The 13739-nt window shown below is 37.2% G+C and overlaps 1 protein-coding gene across 1 annotated transcript; it reads right to left on the reverse strand.

Moving 5' to 3' along the window:
* Positions 1-1837: 1837 nt before the first annotated feature.
* LOC113175297 (olfactory receptor 5AP2-like) lies at positions 1838-2779 on the reverse strand. The gene has a single exon (XM_026379572.2). The coding sequence runs from the start codon at positions 2777-2779 to the stop codon at positions 1838-1840; it is 942 nt and encodes a 313-aa protein (XP_026235357.2).
* Positions 2780-13739: the final 10960 nt, after the last annotated feature.

Consider the following 13739-nt stretch of genomic DNA (forward strand, 5'->3'; position numbering starts at 1 on the left):
TGAGTAAGTCCCATTTGTTGATTCTATTTGTTAACTCTAGCGCTATGGGTGTCCTATTGAGGAATTTGGAGCCCGATCCCACAGCGTGTAGATCATAACCAACTTTTTCTTCTATCAGATGCCGTGTCTCTGATTTAATATCAAGCTCCTTGATCCATTTTGAGTTAACTTTTGTGCACGGCGAGAGATAGGGATTCAGATTCATTTTGGTGCAAATGGATTTCCAGTTTTCCCAGCACCATTTGTTGAAGATGCTATCCTTCCTCCATTGCATGCTTTTAGCCCCTTTATCAAAACGAGTCAGTCTCTTGATGGTCTCTTCCTCTGTCCTTCGCTGGTCCCTTATAAGGCTTCTCCATGACTCCCCCTGCCAATCATATCATCACCTGCTTAAGCCATTTGCCCCAAAATACAGTAGTAACTTCAATCCAAGACCTCACATTCTCAAAAACTGAATTCATTAATTCATCTTAGAGCATTTTATTTTATATTAGTCTGTGGGATCCATCCCAAGGGCCATAACTAGAATGGCAGGTATAAAGAATCAATATATATCTGTTGTGATGAATCCATGCATTTCAGAGAACATCTTCTATTGATTTTTTAGCTTGAAAAACTTAGTTCTCTTCAATCTCGCGATGCCATTTCTGTCTTCACTATTGAAAATCCATATGGGTCAGAGCCCTATTTCACTACTGGTGTGGAAGGACAAATTACTTTCTATGCATACATTTCCCACTCTAAGGAAGAGCACAGTGGTCTAGATTTAGGGCCCAGAATATATTTTCCACTGTCAGAAGACTTCCCTCATTAGTTTATCCTCTTTCTCATTCTTCAACCTCAACTTTAATTTTCTTTTTATTTTCTAGGCATGCTTTATATGTCATGGTATGGTAGTAAGTTAGCCCATCATCCCACCATTCAGAGGTAACAGTTCATATTCCTGGCTCTCAGAGCATTGTGATATTTTTTAATGGCCACCACTTGTATATACTATACCACTCTGAAGAATGAATCAAAAATACTGCACTAGAAATAACTGAAGATTGGAGAAATGAGACCTAAACTAAAAACAATCAATGGTCAACTTACATTAACCTGTTAAAATTCTCCCAATATGAACACTAGAGAAGATACTATGTTAAAGAGGCAAGAGATTAAATAATGAATAAGATTTAATTAATGAATCTGAAATATGATTAGAATATAGACAACTACAAAATAAGAAAACAGACAAACAAAATGATGATCTTGAAAGAATCACACCAAGGATTCCTGTGAATAATGTATACAAATTTAGTTTTTATCTGAAATTGAAAGGGTATTCAGAAAACAAATAAGTGAGAATTGAAATTTAATAATATATTTTAGATTAGGTAGGATTTAGATAGGTGAACTGTTTAAACAGATGAGCACATTTTTCCATAGGAATCAAGATTAATGATAAATAATCTTCATGAATTGAATTTGTCTTCTTTCACACACATTCACACAAACACAAAAACAGGATGATGAAATACCATTGATTTACCAATTTTTTAAAGAAATTGTGGGGAAAAAGGTTTAGAGAAAGAGGAGAAAATGTATAATAGGACACAAAGAAATTGGTGAGCAAATATTCCCTTAGATTGATGTTTACTATTTCAGCTTTAAAACAATAGACAGATGTTATATTGATAATGTAAGAGATCCCAGCTCCAAGGTTAACCTTCAACCTTATTCTGTGTTTGAGATTTTATTATTCACAGATCTGAGGAATATCCATGTTAAGTTGACATTTCCAACAGTTAGAACCAAAGGTAAAGAAACAGATGTTATTAAAGTTGTCTGGTGATTTTCATGTCATCTTAAGAATCCATTTTTGGCAAATCATTTTTCTAAAGGCATTTTTGACATCTTTGTTCCTTAGACTGTAAATTAGGGGGTTCAACATAGGGATAATCAATGTATAGAACACAGAGGTCACCTTGTCAATATCCAGGGAATGATCTGTGCTTGGGCGCAAATAAATGAAGATCAGGGTGCCATGGTAGATAGTGACCACTACCAGGTGGGAAGCACAGGTGGAGAAGCCTTTCCTTCTGGCCTCTGCTGAACCTGTTCTAAGGATGGCTGCCAAAATGCAGACATAGGAGAGGAGAACTGTTATAAGACAAATACCTTCCACCAAGCTAGCAAAGACCACCAGAACGATGTCATGCACGTGAGTGTCAGTGCAGGACAGAGAGAAGAGCGGGGAGATATCACAGAAGAAATGGTTAATTTCTTTGGAGCAGAATGACAGATGGAAAGTATTGGTGGTGTGAATAATTGAGCTCAACGTTCCCCCCACAAATGCTCCAAGTGCAAGCTGACAACATGCCCTCTTTGACATAATAACAGTATAAAGGAGTGGGTTACAGATTGCAATGTACCTGTCATAAGCCATGGCGGCCAAGAGGAAGGATTCTGTGTCAACCAAAGAGCAGAAAAAATATAACTGTGCAGCACAACCATTGTAAGAAATGGTCTTCTCATCAGAAATCAAGTCCATAAGTAACTTAGGGGCAATGACAGAGGAGTAGCAGGAATCTATGAGGGACAGAATGCCTATGAAAAAGTACATTGGGTTGTGCAAGTGGGAATTGGTGGTGATTAGTAAAATCATCCCAAGATTCCCCATCAGGGTAACAGAGTAGATGGAAAAGAACACAGCAAAAAGAAGACTCTGAAGTTCTGGATGGTCACTGAATCCCAGGAGAAGAAAGTCTGCCTTCACAGTATCATTCTCCAACCTCATTATCTGGGGTGCATCTGGCTTCTGGAGTCCTGACAGAGTAAAGATAGAAGTGTTAATAACAACCCCAACACTGTCAAAGGAAAATAATTTTTTTAAAAAGGATAAAAGGTCAAAATAATTGCAATAATGATTGCTAATCCACTTGAGTATACTGATAGAAACCAGGTATGTCCACAATTAGTTTATTACATACATTTAAAATTAATTTGGTTCATGTCATTTTACGGTATTGTTTAAAGGTACTGTTTCCTGCCGCAGTCTTGGCTGGGCACAGAATCACGAGCCACTCACAGCTTTGTAGAATCAAACAGCAATTCTTTATTCCCGAACTCACACCAGCCCTGTACAAACACGTTCTGGGGAAATCCCAGTTCTCGGCCAAATTCACCTCCCAAATTACTTTCTCAATTCCCAGGAGAACTCAAGGGGAACTCAAGGACGGGGCATGCCAGAGGCAGCAGGATATCCCCTAACCCCAGCAGAAATAACCTTAAACCTGGAACTGCCTTAAACCCGGATTGTTCTAAACTGGGAACGCCCTAACTACAAGGAGCAGGATACTTCCTAAAACCTGCAGGATACACCCTAAACCTGGATCCACCCTGGTCCTTGAGCAGGGTCACCTTCTCAAACATATGCAATGTCACAGCGAATGTCCAAGGCAAGTCCATTTAACATGGGGTACGCTGGCAAGGAAATTTCGATGCGTCATTCCTACTTGGCAATGGCCCTCAGCAGTTTCCAACATTAAATAGGGCCATCATCAAACCAGTTGCAGGGCTCTACACTTGGACTTTAGATTTTTCTTTCCTTTCTTTTTTTTTTTTTTCTTCTATCATCAGTGTAGAGTGATCATGGCTAAGCACCTCATGTGGGCAAAGTGAGTAAACTGACTATTTCCCTTTTGTGTTGTCTTGTTTATTGCTATAACAGATAAAAGTGCTGCTGTTCTAAGTGCAGTCATGTGGTTGGAGCAGTAGGTCTGTATTTCTCACTTTGAGATGTGGCTTCCACCTTGGAGGAACCAAGGACCTCCTCCTTCATGTCTGAACTCCACTGATAACACAGAAAGAACAAGGATTCTGTATAGTTACTTCCATATCGACTGCTCCTCAGTAGTTGCAAGATCTTGGCGGCAAAACTATGTACCAAGTTCAGTTTCTTCATGTGCAATATGAGAAAGACAGCACCTTTCGCCAAATGCACATGCTGAATTAATTGGCTTCCACATCTTCAGTATACTCCCCCTCTTGTTCTTTCCCTGTTATCAAGTGTCACTATAACAATTCTGGGTGAATCCAGACATCTAATTTTTGTTCAAGTCTGGAATCTAAATATGGAACAATGATTTGTCATACTTACAAATTTACTCTGTTTAATTCAGGAAGTTATAGTAAATGAAAAATAGAAAGGTTTTCATTACCTTTTCAGGGAATAACTGTATAAGTTTTGAAATAATCTTACCTACTTTCTCTCTAAATTGTTTCTGCTTTTTATTGCTCTTATCTATAACTCTCTAAGTTGTATATCAATATTTGCATTAAAATTATCCTTGTCTGTGTGTATTTTGTCCAGCATAGAGAAAACTGACTTTTCTCTCTTCCATGGAAAAGCCCAGATTTTTATGTATGTATAATTTATTTCAGAATGACTGATCTTTCAAATTACTTTTTTTTCTTCTCTTTTGTGCCAATTATAGAAGTTTAACTAATGAATAAGATAAGAAAAATCATTGAACATACACATTTTATACTTGTATGGTCATAATTTTAGGTTATGTGTGTGTTTACCCATGTATATAAAGACAGGTCCTTTCATGACTCATATTACACACAGCTCTTTCCCTATGGATAGCAATCTTAAACCTTTATTATTCTATTTATGATCCTACTTTGCCACCTTATTCTTCCTCCTGAAAATGCTTTCTAATTTATAGGGAAAATATTAAATAGAAAATAAGTTTATCCTGATCTTTCTGTTCAAGTCATCTAATCAGCTTTTGAATATATCAATGATCACACTATCTTTCTCTTTACTTCCCTAGGGAAAATGTGCCCCTTCTCTGTGAAGTTGATCCTACCAACCATGTTGTTTCACTTAAGTTACTTCTACTAATCATCTCTCATAAACTTTTAGCACATGATAATGTTTGTCAATTTCTTCTTTCAAAATGCAGCCCTGCATATATTTACTCATGTACCATTTCATTTCCTCTAAATGTTGCATTAGGGGTATTTACAGTGAAGTCCCCACTCACAGTTCTGGCAATTTTTCTTTCCAATAATTTAAAGAAAGTTTATTTCTTCAACATTATAAAATACATCTTCACTGCCAAATTCAAAGATTTTTCAGTATGTTTTGGTTTTACGTACTAATATAATAGAACTCTGTCCTTAAAACCCCCACCTCCTGTTACCTATTGGTTGCTTCCAAATTCCAAATTCCCCCACCCCCCTCAACCATTGCAGGTGGTGACTTCATTCTCGAACTCTTTCTCTCCTTTCAGTACACTCTTTCTAGGCAATATTGCACCTTTACTGAGGCACCACATCCACACGACAGCTTTCCTGTATTCATTTCAAAGTCAGATGTCCCTCATTACATGGCTGTAGACCATGCACATGTACATAATAAGTCTAAAACTGAATTTCACTAATACCACTTCCCACTACATAAGCCTGTGCTGTCATCCTGATCTTGTAGGTATCTTTACTACTGAAAACATTCTATGTCTCCAATTCCCCAACATTGGAATAGCTTCATATTTGCATTTATTCCATTTATCTCATATGCTTCATTCTATACCATGGCCTAATCTAACAACATTATAAATATGCTTCCAAATGAGTTCCATAAAATGATGTTGTCATACTAAGTTCTGTAAAATAAATTGTAATAGTTTATTTAAAAAAAAATCCCCTTACAATCAGCATAAAAGCCTAACACCCCCCCCCCCATTACTGTTTATTTGATAACCCTCACCCTGGCTTTCTTACTTGATTTTTATTACATTGGTGCATCTATTTAATAAATCTAAATTTCTTCTTTAAAACCCTGGATTCAATTAAGAGTAAATAAGCTAACTGCAACTACTTGAAACATTATTCTCTGGGTGCAAACAGTGTAATAAGACATGGTGATGATTATTTTCAAAGTTGCTTTTTCTTACATTTGTTCTTTTTCCAAAAAGGTCTACTTAAATCAAATGATTCATGGGTAAGTTTGATATACCGAGGATTGTTGTTTTCATTTTATAATTTTCAAAGGACTGTTAAATCTGATTAAAGTCTGATCATTAAATTTTCTAATTATTGCTCATTTTTAAAAAAAGGAATTAATTATTGTAGGCAAATTAATCAGTCCATGGTTGTGGAGTTTAATTATAAAAGAACCAGGCCAGAGATTAGCAGTTCTGTATCACTGGGCTAGAGCACTCTCCAATAAGCACCACTTCCCAAGACAGGGGATGACACAAAGATGCTCAAGTTGGAAAAATGATTAAATACTTGCATTGTTTCCTGAAAAAGCAATGTGCTAAATTTGATATGAGAGTATTAAACAAACTTGAATGTCCATTTAAGGCTTTCCTGCAGCTGTCAGTTTTGCTTCTTTCATCCAGGAACAGACAGTAGGATGCATATTGGGGTCAGATTGCCTGGGCTTACATCCCACCTCTAGCATTTATGTTTATAAGACTTTAGGCACATTTGTTATACTCTATGGTTTCACTCTGATATGTAAGTCATATCATATAGTGAGACTTGTCTACAGGGTTATGAGGATTAAATGAGTTAACTCATATAAAGTGCTTTGAAATATATATTTCATATCTCAAACATTCAAAATATAAATATAAGCTACTACTATAAAACTAGTGGGATGAGTTTGAGTTTCACTAAACATTAATATGTTATCTTATTATGAAGCCAGAGCTCCATAAATCTGTGCAATTTTCAGACATTATAAAAAAATAAATTTAAAAGAAAGAAAAAGTAAAGAGAAAAATTAAAAGGTGAGTTAATTGGGAAAAAAAATCTTTAATTGACTGGTCAACTCTTTGGATTCTTCCTTGCCTATAATGCAAAGTATTTCCTTCACAGAAAATATAAGATATGATTATCTCCAGTGGTTAGAAAGTGAGTCTCAGGTGGAAGTGCTTCTGTGTTATACCATCCTCTATTTGGACAACTCCAAAGAATGATCCTTAAAAACACTGGTTCATCATTAGGGACAATTCTTAAATGAACTTCTGGTATGGACTATTAGAAAACAGCCACTTCTCTTCTGAAAATGCTTTTTATTAAGAACCCTTATTTCTGAACATAAAATTAAAGATGATAAAGAAATTAATTCATAAAGAGAATATTGGTTGCAATAATCTTGCAAGGATGTTATATGCTTCAATAGTGAAAAATACTTGAAGCCAGGAAACTTGTCCTATGCAATGGGCAGGTAATAATGGAGGATTCTAAATGCTGGGTTTACATTTAGATTTCTGGTCAAGTCTAGTCAGAGTCTAATAATTTTGAGAATTGTCTTCAGAATATTATGTGTTCAAGGTGCTAATATGTTACTGTCAATTTTATTGGAAGCCCCTAAGTGATTGAAAACCTAGGTTTTCAAATGGTTCTAGGCAGGTTTACAAGGAAGAGATGGGCTTATAAAGATGCAAAGTCAGTGGCTACAAAGAGGGAAGTGTCTAAGATCTCCCAGGTATATGACAAGAACACTCACCAGATCACTGCCTTTATTTCTTCCAGCTTCTGACTTCACTGTTGTGACTCCCAGTTAATTCTCTCCTGGAAAAAATTAAGGTCAACAATTAAAGAGAAACAACAACATTGTCCATTGTAGTATCTGTCATAATCCATTTAGGGCAGGACTTCTGGGTTCATAGAAGAAATCTGTGCCTTCTTTAGGAAGGCTGTTTCTGTGGAGAAGTAAGTAAGACCTTTTATAGTTTGCTGTGAGGTTTTTCAAGTCAGCTTTTAATCTCATATTAGATCCTAAGAATTCTAATTCTGACATCCAAATTTCCCATAGGAAAACATACATGAGCAATTAAATATTTCCACCAAGGAACTGATTAAACCCCAAACCAAGTGATATAATGTGTTTGTCTATGGCTTGAAAATGCCTCAGGGAAATACTTGGCTTTCAAAATTTCAGCATATATGGAAAATTGGATTAAGATATTTGTTATTTCACTTATTTTAAATAACAAATTAATTTACCAAAATACTAGCAGAATATTCTATGCAATGTGAAGGTCACAAAAGTGACTATCAATTTAGAGGTATAGGATATTAAAAACCAAAATATCAAAAGAACATCAATTATGAATGGATTTAATAAATTTGATATGTACTATGATATATTTGTATGAGTATTAAAGTTAAATTTTAAGCCAAATTATGCCATAATGTCTTCATTTAACAAATACATTTACTCCATGAATGATTTGTTTCAGAAACAAAGTTTAAATTAAAAAATAAAGAGTAACTTAAACATGCTTTACTAATTTTATCAAGTATAGAACATTTATGTGAGATGGATGGAATAACATAAAGAATTACATAGTGATTGGAAACTCCATGGCATTGATACCAGTCTTAAAAAAAATTAAGATCTGATTGAAGATTTAATACCTGAGAAACACGGTATTGAAGATTTAAACACCTGAGAAACATGGAGGCAAGAGCAAATAGTAAATTTTAAGAAACAGAAAGAGAGAGAGAGAAAGAAAGAAAGAGATTCATCCAGAGAGGAGGGGACACAAAGCTGATGTTCATGGGAGTGGGGGTGTCTTCTCTTTTACCAATTTCATGCTTCCTTTGTTCTCATGCCTATGTGACCTTTGTTCTCATGCCTATGTGACCAAAAGGCAGAAAGAGTCTTTCAGCGATGATTGCTTCTGCTGATTCTTCTCCCACAGAAGTGTTGGCAACCAGGTGATGGGGAAGTGCTATCTACCCATTTCTTTCTTTCTTTTTTTTTTTTTTTTTTTGATAATCAGGTACTTGTGATTCTCCCCATATCATCATGATCAGAGAATTGAAAATGAGATCAGTAAAGAGTATATTGCCTAATAAAGTAAGACTGGGAAAACACACAAATATACATGCACAAGTAGTTAAACATATTTTGTCTTAAAATTCACTTCAAGGAAATCAAATATATTTTAATTAATCAAAAGGATACTGAGTAGTAGGTGTTTTAGTTATCTTTATGTTACTATGAACAAAATACCTGACAACTAGAGAAGCAAGTTTATTTTGGCACATGGTTCCAGAGTTTTCTGTCCATAGGTGGCTAACTCCATTACTCTGAGCCCAAGATGAGGCAGCATATCAAGGTGGAAGAAGGTGGTGGAGAAATGGAGTCCTTTTCATGGAGATCAGGAAGCAATGAGAGGGGAAACAAGTTACAGGGAAAACGAATGCTTCCAGGACATACCCCCAAAAACCTACCTCTTCCAAAAAGGGCAGCCTGAATAGAGTTATCACCAGGTCAGTTCATTCAAATTAAGATGGACTAATGAATTGACAGTCTTCACATTTCAGCGTTTCACCTGTGAACATTTCTGCATTAATGTAAAAAGGAAATATGTCATATACAGACCAGAAGAGTAGGTATGTTATATATCTTTTGGCTGAATGTAGTAGAATGTAAGTTCTTAAAATTTGTATTAAACTTAAAGTGAACAGATTATGTCAATGATATAATTGAACACTCTGGACATGGAGCAGTAGACAGAGGATCAAAGGGCTCAAAATAAGTCCCATTGATTATTTATTTTTCTCTATTTCTCTCTTAGGCTTTCCACTGTTGACTTAAATCTCAAGTAGCTTCTCTATTCTTAGGAAAGAGAACAATGAGCATTTGAGTTTCTGACTGCTCAGAGGATTACCTAGGCAGGAAGTATCTCTTCCTTCTTCCAGTGATCCCAGCAAAATCCTACAATCAATTCATTATCTCTCTTCTGTTACCCAGAAACTAATCCCTGTGTCTCCAGATGACTGATCATAAACCACTTCTCTAATTACTGCAACAGGAGAAGAGGTATCTTAAAGTGTTTTGAAAGTTCTAGAAGAGATGGGGAAACTCCAGGCAGCACTGTTATGTAGTAGCTAGCAATGAGCAGTGAAATGCATGGTAAGGTCACAAAGTATTCTTTAAATTACTTCAATGTCCTTCTTTAATCTGTCTTATGAAATCAAATGGTGGCAGTTAATCTGTACAAAACAAACAAAAAATAAGAGAGCTTTTTGTAGAACACATTAAAAAAAGGATTAATGAGACTAACTCATGACAGGTTCCATTGATGTTGATATAAAGCTAGGAATTATGACTATATGTCTCAAATTGTCTGGGAAGAAAGATTCTTTTAGTAGTGCAGGTTCTCTAAGGTAACTTCTGACCAGCTATTGACACCAATGCCAACATTAACATGGAATTGACTTGTAGATGAAGCCTCCCTAAATGGATGGCCACCATGACAGTTCCAGAGAGGACCAACTAAGATCAAAAGCTCCACATCCTGATGTGAAGGAGGATTGGCGAAGAGTACAGAAAGTGGTCCCCAGCTCTTTTGGTAAACACCAAACAATTAAAAAAAAAAAATTAAAGCCTTTTCTTTGTCATTTTCTACTGGGAGATGATTCACTCTCTCTTGAGAATGCTCTCTGCTTAAGCCTTAATTTATTTTTACTTAACTTTCATCTCACTTTCATTTAACTTTCTCCTATAATAAAGATCTCTTGCATGATTTTTCTTTTATCAGAACACAAAAACCCAGATTTCTAATTTCAGCTCCCTGCTTTCCTGTGACAGCGCCAGTGGTATAGTTGGCTTACATGGTAAGGACATCAACTTGCACCAGTCACAGACACTGATAGAATTTTATTTAAGAAAGTAGGTGTATATGAAAAGTAGAATGTGGCTAATATCAAGAGAGAAATGTCCTTAGGGTTAAAACAAGGAATACATATTCCAAGGAGAATACAGGCCATCTCATGAATTATAGACACATTTTGGAGGTTTAAGAATCTTCTTTTAATGAAAAATAGTGAACCAGTAGGTACATAGCATTATAGACACATTTTGGAGGTTTAAGAGTCTTCTTTTAATGAAAAATAGTGAACCAGTAGGTACATAGCATTGAGGAGCAGGTGGGGGAAAAAGACAGTGTAGATAATGAATGATTGGGTCATATTGGGAAGATGGGGGCTGGTTGGAAAGGAAATAAAATGCTCATACCTCCAGAGCCCTTCTGCTTTTCAAGGTTACCTCCCTCCAGGGAATTTTTCCTCCCTGAAAGCAGTTGTTAATGAATATCTGCTGGGCTGCTCCCTTCCTGTCTGTTCCCCTGGGAGGTTTTATTCTCATTCTTGGATCACTCCACATTTTGGTCACTATCTTGTAGGCAAGATAAGGGGGGGGGGAGGAGAGTGAAGGGAAAGGTAGGAACAAGAGACTGATAAGCAAGAAATGAAAGACAGAAATCAGGCAGAGATCCACATGACAGTTTATTTGTCAGAGCTAACAAATAAAAACCATCTCTCTATAGCGGAAAGAGGCAGAACAGGCTTGGGTTCCAGGACTTTTATAGGGCAGGCTCTAATAGGCAGGGTGGGTGCTAATGCAGGTGGTTAAGGGTTGGGTTGGTGTGATCCAGTGGTGAGTCTTTCTCAAAAACACCCTTGGGTGGGAAAGTGAAACTTTTTCCTTAAAATGGTGGCTGTCACTTAAAATGTCCATCCAGTAGAGTCATAAATATAGTCCATTCAGATGCTAAGCAAGGACTTTGACACTAGCACTTAAGCTTAGCACACTGAGGGAATGTCTGTAATAGGTCTGTCATGATTAAGAGTGTTTCCAGTGCTTAGAGTTAACTTAGAATTTGTTTACTTTGAATTAGTTGTGCTTATTGCTTTTATCAGTCTCAATTATTGTGTTTGTAGTGCCCAGCATTAAGGATTGTTATTTCAGTCTCAATTATTGTGTTTGTAGTGCCCAGCATTAAGGATTGTTATTTCGTGATTAAGAACTATAGAGTGAAATTGTATTGAGTGATTTGAGTGAATAAAACATTGAAAAAGGCATTTGAGTGTGGACATTTTTTATTTCTCCCACTGGACTGTATAAATTGCACCTTTGTCCATCTTCTTACAAGGCCTTAAATTAATCTCTGACTTTGGGCCTAATTCTCCACAGGGGCATGTACATGTCAAAGGAGTCATTAGATTCCAAGGGAAGACATCTGCAACCCAAAAGATAGGGGTGGATGGTGTTAATCTGGTTCCCTGAAGACCTGAGGAGGGCTCACTAGAAAGGGGAGGAGAGCTCTCCCTTTCCCAGACACTAATTCTCAAGATAGTCTTTTGATTTTCAGGCTTGAGTTCGTCACTCATTACAACACGGGAAAGTTTTCAGACATCACTCAAAGGGTAAAAGGTGAGAAACTGATGTGATTCCATTTTTGAAGAAACCAGCCTCTATTTCAGAGCAAAGCCTGTCCAAGGAAGGGGGCGTGACCCTTGTCCTTGGAAAGACCCTCAGAGCACTCCTAGGCACATACCTATCCTGATGAGTTGTTTATCTACAAATAACAGGAGAAATCTGGGCGCCAGGTGTCCCTGACTCAGTCAGGCTAGGTGAGGACCCATAGCAACCCCCTAGCAACCACCAATCAGCATGAGACAGGGAAAATACCTGGGATGCCAGATGATCCTCCCAGTAGTTTATGGTGGTTGATAACTTGTTGGGAAACCATGTAGTTCAGCACATACTCCCCTTATGGCTTAAACCAATCAGTTCAAAGGAATCTCCCTCTTGTAGTAATCAATCACCCCTACCCAACTTGTTCCCGCCAGTGAATGTGCTAATCAACGTTAAGAGGTGTTTTATGATTTTCCCGTGGTGTGTGATGATTTGCTAAGAGATGCTATGATGTATGTAAAGTCCCTGCCTTCCCCAAAACTACTGCAAACCTTGGGCTCCAGGCCTCTCAGCTTCACCAGTTGCTGTGTGCACAGAGGACTGAGCTAGCTTGCTGCTTACATCGATCTTAGTCTCTGGTGGTGTTTTGGGGGTCCTGAACTAGAGCATATCAAAGGTATGATCTCAAGGGGGAAGAGTGAGTCCTCTAGGAGAGGGAAAAGACCATGCTCTTTTCTGTGTTATTTGATTTCCCAGGGAAGTTTTAAAAAGTCTGACCAAGGTCCATCTCTTGATCTTTGACTAACAACAGTGAAGTAAGTACAAAGAATGGACATATAGGTAGATAGTGATCAGGTCAGATCAGGAAGATGGAGGCTGGTTTGAAAAAAAAAAAAGGAAATAAAATGCAAATGCCTTCAATCACTTCCCCCTCCCTGTCAATCTGTTGTCAAAGTTACCTACTTACAGGGAACTGTCCTGCCTAAGAAGATGTTAATGAAGTACTTCCTGAGCATTTCCTTTCCTGCCTGTTTGGGCAGACCAGAAAAGGCTCCCCTGGAAGGCTTCTTTCCTACCTTTTGGCAACATAAACAAGATAACAAAAGGAGGGAGCATGAAAAGAAAGAAAAAAAGGGGATAGCACCCTCCTCCCACAGATACGAGCTCTGGATCCTTGTCTTCCTCTTGGAGAAACCTGTCCTTGCCCTATCCATTTAATAAAATTTCTTTTCCGTACTGACCTCAGAGTTTCTCAAGTGTGCATTCTTTGGCACCTGGGAAATGGGACCACAATCAGATTTGCAGCACCAGTATCAGGAGGATTGCCTCAGACTGCTAACATTTGTGTGTCACCTGGCTTTTTGCTTTATTTTTCTGCCTTGTCTTTAAAAATTCTGTTCAATTTCAAGGATTTCAAAGATAGAGCTTTTGAAACAATGAAGTATTAAGTCCTTAGACCAAAGTAATCCCATTTTGTAAATCACCACCTGCCCACCCAGGCTTGACCTTCCTGTCACTC

This window comes from Urocitellus parryii, chromosome 4 (assembly GCF_045843805.1).
Source record: "Urocitellus parryii isolate mUroPar1 chromosome 4, mUroPar1.hap1, whole genome shotgun sequence".
Lineage (NCBI taxonomy): Eukaryota > Metazoa > Chordata > Mammalia > Rodentia > Sciuridae > Urocitellus > Urocitellus parryii.